This window comes from Ambystoma mexicanum, chromosome 1p (assembly GCF_040938575.1).
Source record: "Ambystoma mexicanum isolate Mex_15411 chromosome 1p, UKY_AmexF1_1, whole genome shotgun sequence".
Classification (NCBI taxonomy): domain Eukaryota; kingdom Metazoa; phylum Chordata; class Amphibia; order Caudata; family Ambystomatidae; genus Ambystoma; species Ambystoma mexicanum.
In genome coordinates, this window is record NC_090921.1 from 490,712,863 (window position 1) to 490,731,153 (window position 18,291).

Below are 18,291 nucleotides of genomic sequence, written 5' to 3' on the forward strand. Positions count from 1 at the left end.
GATGACAGCTTCACGCATGGAAGGGGGAAGGATGGAGGTACGGAGTGCCTCGTTCCAGACCTCAAACAGCCGGGGGGCCAGAATAGCTATGTGCTCTTGGTAGAAGTCTGTGGTGAGCCCGTCAGGCGCCTTGCCTTTGGGTAAGTCCAAAATAGCCGTTACTATCTCGTCTAGCGTAAACGGGGAGTCCAACTGGTTCCAGGTCTGTGGGGAAATTTCCGTAGTGGGGATCTGATCAAGGAGCTCTTGCATATGTTTCTCGGTATGCTCTACGGGCTGGGAGAAAAAGGATCTGTAGAACTCAGTAAATATATCCAATATTTGTTGGTCCGCCCACTGAGCGTCACCATATCGATCTTTGATGGAAGTGATCTGCGTTTGGCCCAACTCCCCCCTCACAAGTGTCGCTAGCGTTTTCCCAGGTCTGTCTCCCTCTCCATATTTCCTGGTGGCCTGCGGGCGGCTGAACTATTGAACTTCGCTGGTAGCTAATGTGTTATATACTTGGAGTTCATCCGAGATTTGGGCAAGTATGGTGGGGTCAGTACTGGTGGAGCAACACTGCTCCAGTCGTTTCAGTTTGGCCTCAGATCGCCCAAGGGCAGCTCTAATGGCTTTCAACACCCCAGCCTCCCGTGAGATAGACATACCACTAATGTACACCTTAAAGGCCTCCCATCTAACCGCGGCGGACGTGTCCTGAAGAGAGTTAAGTTCAAAGAACGACTCAATGTCAGCTAGTATCTCAGACTTAAACACAATGGGCCTCATTACACGGATGGCGGTGAACCATGGCGCTATTAGCACCATGGTTCATGCTGGTAAAATACCGGCACCGCCTTGGTGGAAAGGGGAATTACTGCCCTATTCCAAGGTTGGCGGGGCGGTAATTCCCCCTTCCACCATTGCCCTTCCCCATTCCCATTTTTTCCCCATAGGGCTCTATGGGAATGGGTGAAGGCGCTAATTACGGTACAGCAAATTGCGGTACCGTAATTAGCTGCCTGGTCCCTTTGCGGGTTGGTTTTTAACGCCTGCAAAAAGCAGGTGTTAAATTCCCCAACCCGCAAAGGGACCTCGTAGTAAGGCGGTAAGGATTTACCGGTACCGGTAAAATACCGGTACCGGTAAACCCTTACCGCCATCCGTGTAATGAGGCCCAATGTCTTTTAGGGCTTCGGACTTAAAACGCCAGGTGCGGAGTGTTGGAATGGGAATTCCCAGTCCTAGAGACAGTGTGATTGGAGCGTGATCTGAAAGTGTGCGGGGCAAAATACATGTACCCTCCACCCTACCCATGACCTCCCTAGAGACCAAGAACAAATCTATCCTGGACGAGCTATCGTGTACAGATGAATAATAGGTGTATTCCCGCTGCTGGGGATGAAGTGTTCTCCAGGCGTCACAGATGTTGAGCGACTGTATGTGACCATGCAGCCTGCGCGCCGCGCCAGACAGAACTCTGGCAGCAGTGCCAGTTCTGTCCAGGACAGTGTCCAGAATAAGGTTCAGATTCCCCCCATATTATGTGCACCCCCACGAAGCCCAGCAGTATGGTGGTTACCATGTCAAAGAATTCCGGAGAGTCTACGTTGGGACAGTAAGTGTTAACCGGCAGATACTCTTTATTGACCAGTGTGCAGTGTAGTATGACATAACGACCTTCAGGGTCGATGTAGCTTTTATGCAGCACAAACTTAATTGATTTGTGGATCATCGTGAGAACCCCCCTAGTTTGTGTGGAATAGGAGGTGAAGAATCTGGCGGGACCCCATGACGGGGCAACAGCCCTCGGAATGAGTCTATTGGAGTGTGTCTCCTGTAGAAGCAGTATCTTGCAGTTGTGTCTGTTGGCATAAGCCACAATCTTGCGGGCCTTGGTGTGATTGCTCAGCCCCCGAATATTCCAGGACATTATGACAGTAGACATTTCAGAGGTAGCCATCTACACCCACAGTACCCATTTTTCAGTGAACATCCCAGCTCCAGTGATGGTATGAGCTCCCAGAGTTAGAACAGCAAGTGCGCATGTGGCCCTTCAGTGTGCGCGCCGTGAAACCTTGTGTGCCTTTTTGAAAAACCATCCCTTTCCCACCCCCCATCCTCACAACTAACCATGGATCAGCAGTGTAAACATCGCCCACTCTTAACTGCGCGCCGTTGGGCCGTCCCCAACCTGGCCCAAACTGCCCTAAGGCCCAACTGGGGCCAACACATACTAAAGGTGTAGAAAAAAAACAGTGCAATCGCAATGGGGTGCGCCGTTGCCATGCACTAGCACGCTTGGAGCCAAATGGCTCTGTTGGAAAATGAACAGTGGTGGCGGACACACAACGCAGGCCCCCACCCGCGGAGCGGGTAGCCGGGGACTGCTCATGAGCCCCTGCGGTTCCGTAACAAACCAGAACAGTTTCAACAGTTATATAGTACTCACCCCTGTGTCCCATTTGTGGGGAACGGGGCCTGTCGTTGAGAGATTAAAGACCTGCATTTGAACAACAGGAAGATAGGAATTGCAATAGGACAACAAAACAATGCAAGATTAGCTCTGTGGAGTGCATCACCAAAACGCCAAGGAGGATGTGCACATTAACGCTGTGGATCGTAAAATCTGCAGAGGCGTGATTCATCGCAGGCGCAGACAGCACCCGATGAGACATCCAGCTCCCAAGCAAGCGCAACACCAATAGGGGGCAGCGGGACAAATTATCCCAATGTAATCAGCCTTATGGGCATACCGTGAACCAGCGTGCACTGAGCGGGGCGTGTCACCTTAGTTTGCAAATTGTGTGGTTGGTCCCTGGAACCAGCCACCACCCCCCAGACTCAGGGGAGATTGGTGTGAGCGTTCAGACCCCGGTAACGGGAGAGGTAAATGGCCAGCGTTGACACTTCGTGACCCACCCACGCCCCAGGCATGCGCTGCCGGGAGCCAGAATGTCTCAGTGAACAGAGCAACATTACCAGTAACGCATTGCAAATTAAGAGTTAACAAGTACAATAAGTGTCTACAATCCGTGCCATTCGTAATCAATTATCATCAGCACAGTCGTCTCTAGAATCCTGGAGCGGTATCTGCATCTCAATGAATTTCACCGCCTCATCAGGGACGGTGAAAAAATACAGTTTGCCCTTATGGGTGATTTTGAGCCGTGCAGGGAATAAGATGGCATATGGGACATTGCATTCCTTGAGCATTTCGGGAGGCGAGGCTTTGCCCGAACAAGAATCCAAAACTGCTCCGATAAACTGGAGCTTCTGTGATGGTATCATGTTTGACTTTTTTAAATTCAGAGAGAAAACCCTAGTTTGTGAAGGAAGTGGCAAGTCTTGGATAGATGATCCTGGGCCTGTTCTGGAGAACGTGCTCTGATCATCCAATCGTCCAGGTAGGGTTAGACGTGACTCCCCCCTCTCCTGAGACTCGCTGCTACTACCGCCATCAACTTGGTGAAAAATCTTGGGGCGGAGGTCAACCCGAATGGCAGAACTCGAAACCGATAGTGAGAATTGCCAATCGCAAACCTCGGGTACTTTCTGTGCTTGAGATGGATTGGCACATGAAAGTAAGCATCCTGAAGGTCCAATGATACCAACCAGTCTTGATGTTGGAGAGCCTGAAGGATCTGAGAATCAGTAACCATCTTGAACTTGTACTTCCTGAGGAACTTGTTCAAGTCTCTCAAGTCCAAGATGGGTCTCAATCCTCCGTCTTTCTTTGGAATGAGGAAGTATGGGGAATACCAACCCTTGTTCCTCTCCGCTACAGGTACATGTTCTATTGCACCTTTCTGTAGCAGGGTTAAAACTTCCTGCAACAGGACCGGGTCTGGATTTTTGGCAGAGTTGTATCCCGGTGGGTGATTCTGAGGTTTCTTTTGAAAAGGAAGGCAGTAACCTTGGGATACTGTTTCCAGGGCCCAATCATCTGCGGTAATGCCCTGCCATTCCTGTAGATGCTGTGAGATTCTGCCTCCCACTGGGTTCTTGTGGATTAAAACCTCAGAGTGGTTTTGCGGCAGCTGCAGCAGCGGCTGAAGGGACAGATGCCGTTGTTGGGGCAGATCTAGCACCTCTTCCTCGCCCCATAGGAAATCTCTTTTGTCCTCTTTGACTGGCCTGTCCCCTTCCTCTCCCAAATGAGGAGTAAAAATGAAAGGCGTTGATGTTGTAGCTATTACCCTCAATGTTGTCGAGGTAGTCTTCGATGACTTTGAAGGAATCATGAATGTCGTCGAAGTAGTTGTCGAGACCATCAACGCCGTCGAAGGAGTCTTCGATATCGTCGATTGTGTACTCGATGTAACTTTCTTCGGTTGTGTCGTCGACCACTTGTGCTCGACAGCCTTCGATGGAGGCTTCGGACATGTTTTAGTCGAGGACTTCGATGATGTATCAAAATCTAACGTCCTTTTTTTAAGTTGTACCTCCAGTTTATGCACTGGAAGGTTTTTCTTTTTAGGTTTTTGGGAAGATTCCCTGGAAGACACCCTCGACAATTCTTTGTCAGATTTCCTCGTCTTAGACCATCCCCTGTCACTTTTTTGTGCGTAGGGGCATGGTCTTCATCAGACATTTTTGAGGGGGTCTGGGCCGCATTCTCAAAAATGTTCATCATTGATGCTCTAAAAGCTTCCCACTTTTTAGGGGAGTCATGCTTTGTTGGACATGTTATAACTTCCTCAGACTGTTGTTGTTTTTTTTCCGTTTTTTTAGACGAAGAAGAAGATGACTTTCTGGATCTACTCCTCGACCTAGATTTTTTATGACTTTTTTTGTCGAAGTCTCAGCCGAGTCTTTTTTCCCTCTCGAAGAAAACTTCGAGGATTCCTCCCCCACCGCCAGTTTACCTCTTCTTTCTTTTAAGGCCTTATGGGTCATTGACTGACAGGAACCGCAGTCATCAATTCGATGGTCGGGACTGAGGCACCAGAGGCAATTTGGATGAGGGTCGGTCAGCAACATCTTTCTCCCACACTTCTGGCATTTCTTAAAACCAGTTTTCGGTGTGGAAGGGTTCGATGAAGACGATATAATCGTTATAACTGAAGCGCCATTTTATCTCGATCCGAAGTGAAGCTAACGGAAAAACGGAAATGAAGCCAACGGGCGCGCTCGAGGTGTTTATACAATGGATGACGTCGGTGCTCGACGGATGCCGCAGAGGGACATCGCCGCCGCCTCGAGTGGAGCGGCCTCTGGTGGAGAGAGAGAGAAAAGATTTCCGAAGCAGCAAAGCTAAAGGTAAGGATATATCTAAGATGAGGAATACGTGGGAGGACACAATCCATTCGAATAGAGCTTTTGTTGCTGGCCTTCCGGCTGAAATCAACACCTCCATTACGTCTTCTGGTAGGCCCCAATCTCTGTATCTCAGCCTTTCAGAAACCAGGCGTTAAGACCTGGTGACCTGATATCTGGATGGGGAGGGCGACGTCCCGCCTGCGAGAGCAAGTCCTTTCTTTGGGGAAGACGAATTGGAGGGCAGAAGGACATATCCAGAGGTTCTGGTTACCACGTTCTCCTGGCCCAAATCAGAGCAATTGGGATCATGGTTTGGCCTAAGCTCCGCCCACCTGTCAATCAGTTTAAACTGTTGGTGCCTTCCTGGTTGCCGCTCTTGTTCACTACTTAAGCAGCCCTCCAGCCTCTTTTTGTTTGCAGATGGGGAGCAGGTGCAAGTGGATCTAGGTCACGTAGCCTAAGCACCACCCACCTTCTTAGCCGTGCCTCTTCCTTTCTGCTCTGAACTCTTAGATCAAGTGACTCTCTTGTCCGGGCGTCCGTAGCGAAGGGCAGATGAAGAAAAGGACAATTCCTGTTTGGCCCGAACCCCTGCTCAGACAGAAGGTAAGCATGCACCAACATGTGTGTTCTCCCTCTGTTCCCACAGGCCATCCCCACCACCATCAGGCAAGGCCAACTTCTCTGGTGTTGGGGTGAGTACAGGTGCACCATGGCACAGTAATTTGTGCATTTGTAAAAGTTTGATTATCGCGCTGCAGCGTGTGTGACTGCTCCCTCCCTCCCGGATGCTTCCTTGTTTGTTGGCCCTCCCAGTGTGCTTCCATTGGTTGGTGGGCCCTTTAAAACGGCCACCCAAGGAACCCCCTGCTGTGACAGCCCCCACGGCCAAGGACCAGAGGCTAAGGATAGCTCCAGTGGTGTCTGCCGGTGTCTGCCGTGATAGCACCTAGCCTGCAGCCGTCGACCTGCTGCGACTGATCAGTTAAGTCGAATCTCGGTGTGTTGTATTGTGCTGTGCTCAAATACTTAGCCCACAGCTTGCTTCTCTAGCTCATGTGCTCCTTCGCATAATAGGTTCCCGCAACTGTTCCGCCCCCCCTCTTTCTTCCTGCATTTCCCTTGCTTCCTCTCGTATCTCAGCCCTTCCCTCTTCGTTTTATTGTGTACTATTCTGACACTGTCTCATGCTCCACTGGTTATCTGGCATTACTTTGCATTCCTTGCATTCTTCTTCTAGGTTCCTGTTGTTTTCTGTGCCTTGTTGAGTGTATTGACTTTGTGTTTGGTCTTTATGGCTCTTGATATTGTGTTGCTATCCACGGTTTGTGGCATCGCATTGCAATTGCCTGCATTTACCACTTCTAGGTTCCCTACTGACCTCTGTGGGGGAGCACCGGAGACCCAAAGTGATAGCCACGGCAGGTCAAAACACAACGCGGTTGTGTTTCAAAAACGCTGCAGTTTTTCTTTCTAAATTTCTCAGGCTCCACCGGCTTGGAGGAGCGCGAGAAACTTAGAAAGAAAAAAACGCAACGTTTTTGAAACACAACAACGTTGTATTTATGTTTGTGGTAAGCTACCGCAAACATAGATACAACGTTTTAAAAGCTGCGGTTTTATTTATAAGTTTTCCGGGCACCTCCAGCCCGGAAAACGTAGAAAAAACCCCACAGCTAATGCTTATTTTAAAAAAATAATAGCACTTACCGAGATGCAGCTGCAGCTTTCCTGCCTGTAGTCTCTGGTCCCCGTCCTCTGAGTCCGGCACCAATGAAGCAAAAGCCACCCAGTGGTAGCTTTTGTTTATCACAGCTGGATGGCTTTTGCTTCATTAGTGCTGCAAACGCAAGCATGGGCGGCATCCATTTCACAAAATGGATGCCCTCTAGTGCTTGCAATTTTAAAGTTTGAGCTTCATTTACCCAAAACTTTCCATAGGGACTCTAAAAAAAAATATATTTTAGATATTTATTTTATTATTGGCCATCTTTTGGCCAATAATATTTTCTGACCGAACCATTCCTTTAATGTCTACTCAAATAGCATCATCTTGGTCCAGGGCCCTCAGGCCAATCTCCTCCTCTTTGATAGATGCTTCCTGCGCCTTATCAACTTCCTTTCCTCTCCTGCTATCCCTTCTTAACCCTCTCTGGCTCCTCTGTCGCCTCCTTCCTCTGCCACTTCTTCGGAACCTCCTGCTGTTTCTGTAGCCACCCAGGTTGCCTCCCCCCACTTTTCCCTCTCTGACTAATTTGTCTTCTCTTCCTTCTTCCTCTACCCATCCTTTGGCACCTCCAACACTTCTGCAGGGTGTACCTCCTCTGGCCTGTACCCCTCCCCAGAAGTCCTTCAAATGTGGCCACCTGCTCCACATCGCTACTCGACTCTCGTTCAGCTGTCAAACACTCCTCTGACATCTGCCGGTTCCTGGAAGAGCTTGATTTGGATGTACTCGGTCTCACCGACACCTGGTTCACGTCCAGCTCTGTCACTAGTTCCGTCACTCTCCTTCCTGATGGCTACAAGATCCTCTTTGAACCCAGAACCAACTGCCTTGTGGGGGTGTATCCTTGATTTTCCCAGAGTGGATGCCTGCTTCTATCATTCCAATGCAGCACTACACCTCCTTTTGAATGCCTGGTCTACAGGCTCTCTATCTCTCCTGGCCTTTCTCTCACTGTGGCCACTATCTACAGGCCGCCTGGCCAGGTTGCCCTCTTCCTCTCCGAGTCGGCTGACCTCTCTTCCTCGCTCCTTGCCTCTACCTCTCAACTTTTCCTCTGAGACTTGAACATCCACCTGGATGCTACCAGGCCTTCTTCGGGACTCTTTCGCAACCTCTGCAATTCTCTCTCTCCCTCTATTCTTCCCTCTGGCCCGACTCACTCTGCAGGGCACACTCTAGATGTTCTGATCTCCTAAGACCTCCCCTTCTCTAACCCTCTCACCACTCCTCCCTTGGACTGATCACTTTCTCCTTTCTTCCCACTTCTCTCTCTCTATCACGCTTGCCCGCAGGTCAAGCCGACTCCAGCACTGCCACCTATCTTCTTGGTCACCCGACCCATGAAGCGTGTCAGTTGAGGCTTTTGCTGCTACTTTCTCTCCTCCTCCTTCATCATTGGCTGGCTCGCACCCCGACACAGCCCTCTCTAAGCTTCATCTCTCTATCTCTTACACTCTCAATGTCCTTGCCTCTGTCAAGGATCCGCTTGAAGCCCAAATCCGAGTGCAACTCTTGGTACTATTCCAACCTCGCCGCCCTTAAACGCAAGTGGAGGGTGGCGGAGAGGAAGTGTAGGGCATCGGGCACACTCCCTGACAAACTGGCCTGCCGCCTGCTACAAAGGAAGTTCAGACTGTCCTCTCTAAGAAAAGAGCCTACATCCAAACCTGCATCTCTGCGGCATCTAACAACTTTGTTGAATTGTGCAAAATCTGCAAGGAGCTGGCCAATCCTGCTGCAGTCTCTACCTCTCCTGTTCCCTACCAGGGCCTCTGCACGGCCTTGGCCACTCATTTCACTACTACAACTCAGGACATACTGTCCACCCTCTCTTCCTCTACCTTCTCTTCCTCTCCTGGCCAGTCTGAGGCTGTCTCTCCTCCTCGTTTCCCCTGTTCACCCCTGACGATGTTTCTAGACGAGTCCGATCTATGAAAGTCTTGTCAAAGCCAGTTCTCCCACTGCTCATCCAGAACCATCAAGGACCGCATCAACACCCTTGCTCCAGCCTTGGCCGATTTCTGCAATCACTCCTTTCCCACTGGAAATTTCCCCTGCCTTCTCTTGTGCACCCCCTTCTAAAGAAGCCCTCGGCCGATCCTTCCTCTCTAGCTTACTATCGCCCTATCTCCATTACCCCTTTCCTGGGCCAACTCTTGGAAACGCTGCCCATCTCCTAGCTTAATCTACATACTGAATCTGTTGTCTGCCTCCATGACCACTAGTCTGGCTTCAGAGCTGCCAGAAGCACGTTAACTGCTCTCCTGAACACCCATGAAGACTTGCTCGCCAATCTTGACTCTAATCTCCCTTCTGTCCTCATTCTCCTCGATCTAGCCTTTGCTTTTGACAGGGTCCACCATGCCATTCTTCTCAATCGTCTCTGCAACAACCTTGGTATTACAGATCAGGCCCTGGCCTGGCTGACGACCTTTCTCACCGACCGACCCTCTGAAGTCCAACTGGGGTCTTTCCTCTTGTATCTCTCTCTACTTGTGGTGTTCCCAAGGGGTCTAACCTCTCTACCTGGCTCTTCAACCACTACCTGGCACCTCTTGCCCACTGCATCGCTACTTTCTGATCCAATTTTCAATGTTATGCGGATGACACTCGGCTCTTTCAGGCTAACCTCAGCCACCTCTGCTTCTTCTCCCATACCAGACTGTCTGGACGCATTTCAGGAATGGTGTGCCGCCAATGATCTCTGCCTTAATGCCAGTAAGACTGAGATCGTCCTCATTGGGACACCCGCTCCCTCCTTTCCTCTCTCTCTTTGGCTGACCACTCTGGGCCTTCTTCCTGCTCCTTCCTGTGAGGTTAAGAACCTTGCTGTCATCTTCGACTCTACTACCCTCTCCGAACATCTTTGACGTCTCTAAGAAGTCAAACTATCACCTGCACCTCCTCAACGGTTTTCTTCCTTTTCTCACTTCCCCCAAAATCTCACTGTCTCTAGAGTTCTGGTCTTCTCTAGCCTGTACTATTGCAACAGCCTCTTTCTAAATCTTCCTGCCTCTACTCTTCGACCGTTACAACTTATCCAGAACAGGATTGCGAGACTTGTCCTTGGTCTCAAGCCCAGGGATCTTACCTCTCCAGCTCTGAAATATCTTCACTGGCTCCCTGTGGCTGCAAGGATCATCTTCAAGACCCTCTGCATCATTCACAAGGCTTTCTGTGGCCTGGGACCCCTCTACCTCGAACATTCTCTTCCAAAACATCTTCCTTCTCGAGCACTGTGCTCATCCATCTCAAACTCCCTGAGGGTCAGACGGTTCTCCAAGCAGAGAGTTGGCGGCAGATCTATCTCCTCGGCTGGGGCCTCCCTCTGGTACAGCCTCCCTGCCTCTCTCAAACTTGAGCAGAACCACCTCCGGTTACGGAACCAACTCGAGAACTTCCTTTTGCCTTACGCTTTCTCTCTTCCTCTGCCCTGCTGATGCACCTGACTGCTCCGCGCACTGGTCACCTGGTCACTATCTGAACGCGTGCCCAGGCTCCTGCATGTCCAGTTGCATTCGCACTGCCTCTGGGCTCCCCAGCACTAAAGGGTCTGTATCTGCAACCCTACAGTCCCTTCTCTCTGCACTTATGAGCCACCCGCTGGCTGCACTTGTGAGTTAACTGCACTTCCCCCATTCCCCTCTCCCTGGCACTTCTCCCCTTCCCTGCACTTGTGCGATCTGAATGACACAAGACCTAGTAAGATCGTATCGTTATTTTGTACTCCCTTTGTTGCTCCCTCCTTGTCTTGTCGTGCCTAGAAACACTTGTGTACAGGCACGCTATAAATACCACATCATATCCTATCATGGTCTTCCCAAACTTTCTCAATCTCCTCAGTACATGTGGAATGACGAGGACTTGTGGGAATGCGTATAGGAGCAGAAATTCCCAGTCCACTAAAAACACATCTAATAGAGCACCTCTCTGACGAAATTCTCTGGAGCAGAACAAGTCACAATTCCTGTTGATACTGGACGCAAACAGATCCACTTGAGGGGTTCCCCAAATGGCAAAGATCTCTAAAAGGACTTTCTGAGCTAACTCTCACTCGTGAGAGACTGTGCCCTGGCTGCTCAGAGAACCCACCGCCACGTTCTCTTCTACATGAATGGCTGGCAAATATTCTTTCTTAAAGTGCCCAAAACCAGAGCTGAATTGCCACTCTGCACAGTGGTAGTGTACACCTCCTCTCTTGTTGAGGTAATGCATGGCCACTGTGTTGTCTGTCATTATCAGGACATTCGGCCCCCGCACAGAGGACAGAAAGGTCATCAGCACCAGTCTGATTGTCCTCAGCTCTAAAAGGTTTATGTGTAGTCTGGACCAATGACTGCTGATTGTCAGATCGTTTGAATGGGCTCCCTAGCCTGTGAGGGAAGCGTCCGTCACAACCATTCTCTCAGGCCATGCTTGCCAAAAACGTTCTCACTTCAACAGGTTCTCCGAGCAGGCTCGCTACAGGAGATCCTGCGCGTCCTTCCTCAGGACCTGAAGGTCTGTCATTCTGCCGGACAGCTATGACCACTGGGATCTGAGGCCTCATTGGAGAGACTACCTTCTCAACTGGGCTTCTGGCACCAGAAGAATGCAGGATGCCATGAGACCGGACAACCGCAAAAGGTCATCTGCAAAATGTGTTGATCCCTTACCTCAAGTGGTGAAGCTTTCCCCAAGGAAGAGTTCAGGACCACGCCAGTGGCCTGGACCTTCTGGGATGGTATCATGCGGGACTTCTTGAAATTGAGGGAGAAGCCCCGTCTGTAGAGAAACAACCAACCCGGACCAGCCTATTGTCTAGGTAGGGGTAGATGTGAATCCCTCCCCTTCTTAGATGCGCTGCTGCCACTGCCATCAATTTGGTGAAGACCCTCGGGCGGAGGTGAGCCCGAAAGGCAGGACACGGAACAGATAGTGAGAACTGCCAATGGTGAAGCTCGGGTACTTCCTGTACTTTTGATGTATCGGCACATGGAAGTAGGCATCCTGAAGATCCAGTGACACCATCCAGTCCTGGATCTGAAGGGCCTGATCTGCAAAAGAGTAACCATCTCGAACTTGCCCTTCCTGAGGAACTTGTTCAAGCATCTCACGTCCAAGATGGGTAGCAGTCCTCTGCCCTTTTTCGGGATTCGAAAATAATGCGAGTACCATCCTCGATTCCTTTCCGCCGCAGGTACCAACTTGATTGCACCTTGGGCGGCAGTCCGGAGGTCTTTTCAGGAAAGGGGGCGGGGGCAGTATCCATGAGCAACGGTCTGAAGTGCCCAAGCATCGGAAGTAATACTTAGCTAGTCTTCCAGATGCTGGAACAACCTTCCTCCCACCCACAATCCTGTGGACTCAAAGTGGTTTTGGTGTACTGTGGCTGCGGATGGCAAAGAGGCAGAGGGTGTCTCCTCTGACCCCTTTCAGAAAACTGTCCTCTCGCTCTTCTTACGGATGAATACAAGCAAAAGGATCGACCCCCTCTAACCTTGAGGACTGGAACAGCACTGCTGGTGTATGTGAATCGCTGCACTTAAGGACTTTGCAGCAGCCTTCGAAGACTGAAATTTCTCCAGACTTTTATCAGCTTTTGACCTGAAAGGCTGAGGACCCTCAAAGGGCATATCTAGCAACCCATCTTGAACATCTGGTGCAAAGCCTGACTTCCACAGCCAATGAAATCTTTGTGTCACTGTACCGCCGCCATGGCGCGACTAACATTCTGCAGTGTCTAGCCTAGATTGTAAGGACTGGCACATGGCATCCTTGCCATCCTGTATAATGTTTAGAAATCCTTCTCTCTTCCCCCCTCAGTGATGTACTCTGCAGCCATCGCCACAACTTCCCATCGAGTATGAGAGTATTTGGTAAGGGCATAAGTAGCGTTACCACTTTCAATGCCATGCTTCTTGCAGAGAACATTCTTCCCAAGGATGTCACATTTTTTATCATCCCTTTCTAGTGGAATCGTGGGATATGCAGCTCCTTAGGGTGTTGAAGTGGTTGCTTGAACCACCAAGCTCTCTGAGCTTGGATGTTTTGAAAGGAATTCCGGATCCCATGAAGGTGGTCTATTTTTCTTGGTGAAATCCTTATTATGAGCTGGAATGGTGGCTGGCATTTTCCAGTTGTCCAGCACCCTATTTCTCACTGCTATATGGAAAGGAAGAAAAGAATCCTTTGGAGGACCCTTGTCAAGATGTCCATTAAGTCATCCTGTTGAAACTCCACAGCAGTTCCCCTCCAGCCAAGGTATTCAATAACCTTTGACATAACTGACCAATAAGAAGCATCAGTTTGACCAGGGCCTTGAGGTGTTCCAAACTCCACCTATGGAGAAGTGTCCAGGCCACTTGCATCCTTCAGTGTGTCTAAAAGGTCTCTCATTCTTGATCCTCCGAGATGAGTTCCTCTGGAACATTTGGAGTGCCAGACTCCAATGCCCCTCATCCTCCTCATAAATGGAGGGCATGTACCCGAAATAGTCCTCCTTAGCCAGAGGCCTAAAAGCGCTCAATGCTCCTGAAGAGGATGTTGCTAGATTCAACAATGACGACTTTAACGTGGAAGAGCTTGACGTTGAAACCTTCGGAGCGTGTGGAGTAGTTACTGGCTTCATTGTCTTTTGAGGTGTTGTCTGTCAATGCCACCCAAGGAACCTTCGAAGGAACCTTCGAAGCCTTTATCTAAGGGCTCCTGGGTGCGAAAACAGAAGATTTCAACGACACGCTGTCAGACTTGTGAGGTGCGATGGGGTCGGAAGCCTTTTTTATTTAATCAAAGGGGAAGATGATGTTGCCATCGAGAATACCGTAAGCACAAAAGTCGTGGGCGGAAGGCTTTGAGTGAATTTGAACCACTGGCATTGCTCTGGGCAACCTTCCACACCACCGCTTTTTAGCCCGTCTGCGCCATTGCAAAAGGAGTCCAGCCATATGCAAAGCAGTCAAGTACTGCCACCAATGGTAGCAGCCCAGCCCGAACTGCTAGGCCAGGTCCCCTCTGCACAGAAACAGAAGCAACGGCAGACATGTTTTGGCCTTGTTGGGCCTCCTCAGTGAGGTGCAGCTTGGTTGTCTATGGCGCAGTGAGCAAGGGCCTCACGTCTGGGCATACCCTCTCTCACATAGTGAGACAAACTTTAAGCACAAAACTGATGGTTGGAAGAGACCTTGGCCTAGAGACCCAAGCTACTCCTCACTGATGAGGCCCAACAAGGCTGAAACATGTTTGGGGATGCTTGTGGTCTCGTGCAGAAAGAATGTGACCTAGCAGTTCGGGCTGGACTGCCCCTTTTGGGGTGGGACCAAGCCTGATTTGCATATGGTCTTTCCCCTTCTGTAATGGCTTGGCAGGCGAATAACGATCATCTGGAGGGTTGCCCAGAGCAATGCCAGTGGTTAAGATTCATTTTAAACCTTCCAGCCATCACCTCTTTGTTTTTGCCTTCGTGAATACCTCCAACATCTTTAGTCGCAAATCCTCCAACTCGGCTTTTGGAGTCGTTTTACTCTGGAAACGTACCTGTTTTCTGTTGGACGAGGATGACCAGGATCAATGGCATCACTTCCTGGATTTACGCAAACGATTAATGTTGAGACATCGACAAAGAGCACTTTCCATGTTTACTGTGCTTCTTGGCCTTGAGAGGAGAAACTTCTCTCAAACTCCTGTTGTTCGAATATCTCATTTTCAGGGTGGTAGAAGAGGACTTGGGTGAAAGCCTACCGAAGGTGAGTTTTCCCCTTCCTCTCCTTTAAGGCCTTAACTGTCATCAGCTGACAGGAGCAACATTTGTCGACCTTATAGGTTGTACCTAAACACCAGACACATATCCGGTGCGGGTCCGTGATAGACATCATAGACACGCAATCCGAACATCTCTTGAACCCGGTTTTCGGGGTAGACATCGTCGAGCAAACTCAATATCGCAATGGAAAAATCGCAGAGGCGAGTGAACAGTTTCGAAGTATAACTGTGCAGAATAACTGAACTGAGGCAACAGGTTGAAGCACTGTCCAAGGTCTTTTTGAAATTGATGCATAGCCAGGTTTCACTGGGACTTGGCTGGATGCAATGCTGGATGTCTTCGGTGGTCGTTCTTGGGTCTTCCACGAGGTGAAACTCTGTTAGGAGTTCTGGCTCGAAACAATGATCTGAGGAATGACTCTAGGACTTTTCCTTTTATCCCAAATTCAAACTAGGGTCACCACCAGCCCACCAATATTGAGGATTTTCACCATTCCATCTTGTAACGGCTTTCCAATCCTGGACAACCTCTTGCTCCACACCACCCCAGCAACAGACATACAACTGGCTGGAGTGTGGATTTGAACTAGACAGTTCCCTCACATCTGGCCGGATGCTCATACTGCCCCTTTGCCCAGTAAACCCAAGGTTTACCCTGCGAAAGAGCTTACTATGTATGGCATTTCTTGACCTGAGAAGGAAGGAAAAAGGGCAAAGGAGTGGGCGAAAAATGTATGATAATGCTATTTTGAGTACTGTATACTCAATATTGCTGTATGTGTCAAAATGCTAAAGTGCACATGTCAAAAATGAAAATCATAGTTGAAAAATATTAGCTGCCACTAACCTGTCCTGGACACCTTCTAAAAGTAATAGAAATGTTACAAAACCAAAATGAAAAATCAATACAAAGTACCCCTGCAGCACTTTACTGTAGGACAATGCATTAAAAGGTGTTACTTTACTCCAGAAATCAGGACAGGGTTCAAATTATAGCAAATGTGTGTGTGTGGAAGGGTTATATTGATAAATAGTTGAAGTAATAATAACACTTAAATAGGGGACAAAGAGGAGCATCAGCATAACAAAGAGGTTCCAGTTCAATTAAGGGAATACATGCAATGTTTCCAGCTGCAAGGTTGAATAAGGTCAGTGCAATGGAGGAGTCCTCATTCCATAGGAAGCAAGCCAGTCGAAGACTCGTCAACTATTCTGATCTTCAGACCAGACTCGAGACCGGTTAGGACAACAAATCTAAGAGAGGGAGGCACCAGGTAGAGGTCTCCCCTGTCACCGAAGATCCAAACTTTGCCTCAGCAGTGAATGGCTTGACAAGTGGTGGCTCCAGCAGCAGCACTTGGGCATCCTTCTTTGGATTTGTGTCTCTAGTGGTAATGTTATTTTATGTTAGATATATTTCTTGAGCGCATGGCCACCCAAGGGTATCTTCCTGCTAGAGAGGTAGGCAGTGTTCAAACCAGGTGCCAAAAGAGTGTCAACTGATGCCTAGAAGAGCGCTGTTTTGAACGCTTTTCTAAAAGCCAGGTGGTTTGATAATTTCCTCAATGAGATTGGCAGCCCATTCCATAGGTTGGCAGCGACAATGGAGAAGGCGCGACCACCCACCTTTGTGCGTCAAAACCTGGGTACAATAAGCAGATACGCAGAGGAGGATCGCAGCAGGCACTTAGGGTGGCCCGGTGAACTATGCACAAAGCTTTGAATCTGATGCGCTGGCCAACAGGTAGCCAGTGCAGTGATTGTAGCACCATAGATATATGGCTCCATATGGTGTGCCAGTTGCCTTCCGGGCTGCTCAATTTTGTAGACGTAATCTGGATGTCATGTGTTGTGTGGCTCTAGAGGACCACATAATTTATCAACTCCTGAGCTAGACATGGAATAATAGAAGAACCTAAACCATTCAAAAAGGGGGTAACTGGCAAGCTCCCCCTAAAGAAACCCAGCAAGAGTGATATCACTCGGTCGGGAATTTGTATTGTTGATGCTGACATCTCCTTAGCTAGAACCAGCCAGTTGACATACACAGGCCACGTCCCGTGCTTCGTACAAGAAGGCTTGAAAAGGTACATGACCATATATGGTCCTTTCTGACCATGCTAAGGAGAAAGAAGGCAAACAAGGACATAATAACAAAAGAAGGGCTTAAAACAAGATGTTTAGCCATTTTGGACCACCACTGGGGTAAAGCGGTTACTGTGTTGTAGAAAGTACCCAAAAATGATTGAGTAACCACTGCATCAGCCTGCCAGTGTTGTACTGTAAAGAGTAACAAAGATACTAAAAAAGAAAATGAAGGGAAACAATGTTTCCCTGCAGGGGTCTCCATAAGGAAGGTAGTATTGCTGCAGTACGTTTATTTAAATAGGAGACAGAAGTCCCCCTGCACTGACATCTATAAGGAATGAACAGTGCCTGTCAAAAAAGTGAGTTAGGCCAAGGAGTGAAGGTGAGGAAGATGAGTTTCAGAAAGACAGGAAAAAATCACTCCACGAGCATACAAGTCATCTGCAGATATGCTGGGCACCCCAATGAAGATGAAAAAGCTGCAAAAAGAAAATATTTCCTAACACAGGCTACGAAAATGAGAGAAAGAGTGAGGTAAACTGGCAGATAAAGGAGAGAAATTATGGGTAGAAAGGCAGTGGAGGGTGAACAACATTTGGAAATTCAATGGGAGAGAGGAAATTAGTAGTTTCTCTCTCCATTCCTATGGTTACTCCTCCAACAACACTAATAACGTAATGTGTTTAAGCTTCAACGGTCAAATCGTTGTAGACCTACCTGTTGATACGGATAGAAGAGGGAGCAAATTGAACAATATGGCTGAATTAGGGCAGCCGCAGCATTGAATCTCTTTTCTGCCATGAAGTTTGGTGCCTTGCTTTTCCAAAGGTGGGATAGCAAAGACTTAAGGGTCTCTGGATCACTGACATCATCTTCTCCTGAGAAGGGGATAACCTCTGAAAATAAAACAGAATAGGAGTGAAGGAAAATGTCTAAAGAAGCTAAGGAAAATAATTGATGCAAGCAAAGGCAGAAAATACAAAGTGCTACTTGCATAAAAGTATGGTTGGCAAAGGCGATCAGTTGTGGCATGTATGGAGAAGCCCGGCTAAGCTTACCCTGAAAAGCTGCAGCATTAGATCTCCCAAAAAAACAGATAAAAATAAAACAAGCGAAATCTGCTTCCCTGATGTGTAGAGTCCATACCATATAGAGGGAAAAAAGTTTAAATGTTTTTCTCAATATGGAATATCAAAACATGACCATTATTTCTATAGAACTGAAATTATCTTAAAGGCATCAAACTGTCATGTAAAACTGCTGGAAAAAGGACATTCTAGCACCTATGTGCAAAGGTTTGGAGGTTCCTAATAGATTAATAACTAACTTCATCTTCCCCAGCCTCCATCCCATGCCAAACTCAATGGCTCTGTGACAATGTCCCCTGCCAGGCTCTATGGACAATTAGGAAAGCGACACTGAGGGACGGATTACTTCCTCGAACCAGTGGATGATGGGCCATTGGGTGGAACAGGAAGGATCCCTAAGCA

At 48.7% G+C, this 18,291-nt stretch overlaps 1 protein-coding gene across 2 annotated transcripts in view; it reads right to left on the reverse strand.

Annotated features, from left to right (window-relative positions):
* LOC138573535 (lysine-specific demethylase 4B-like) overlaps positions 1-18,291 on the reverse strand; it is a 2,173,569-nt gene that overhangs the window by 603,418 nt on the left and 1,551,860 nt on the right. For both annotated transcript variants that reach the window (XM_069649346.1, XM_069649347.1), the window contains one exon: positions 17,519-17,697. In XM_069649346.1, the coding sequence (XP_069505447.1) occupies positions 17,519-17,697 (179 nt within the window). The remainder of the gene's footprint in view (positions 1-17,518; positions 17,698-18,291) is intronic.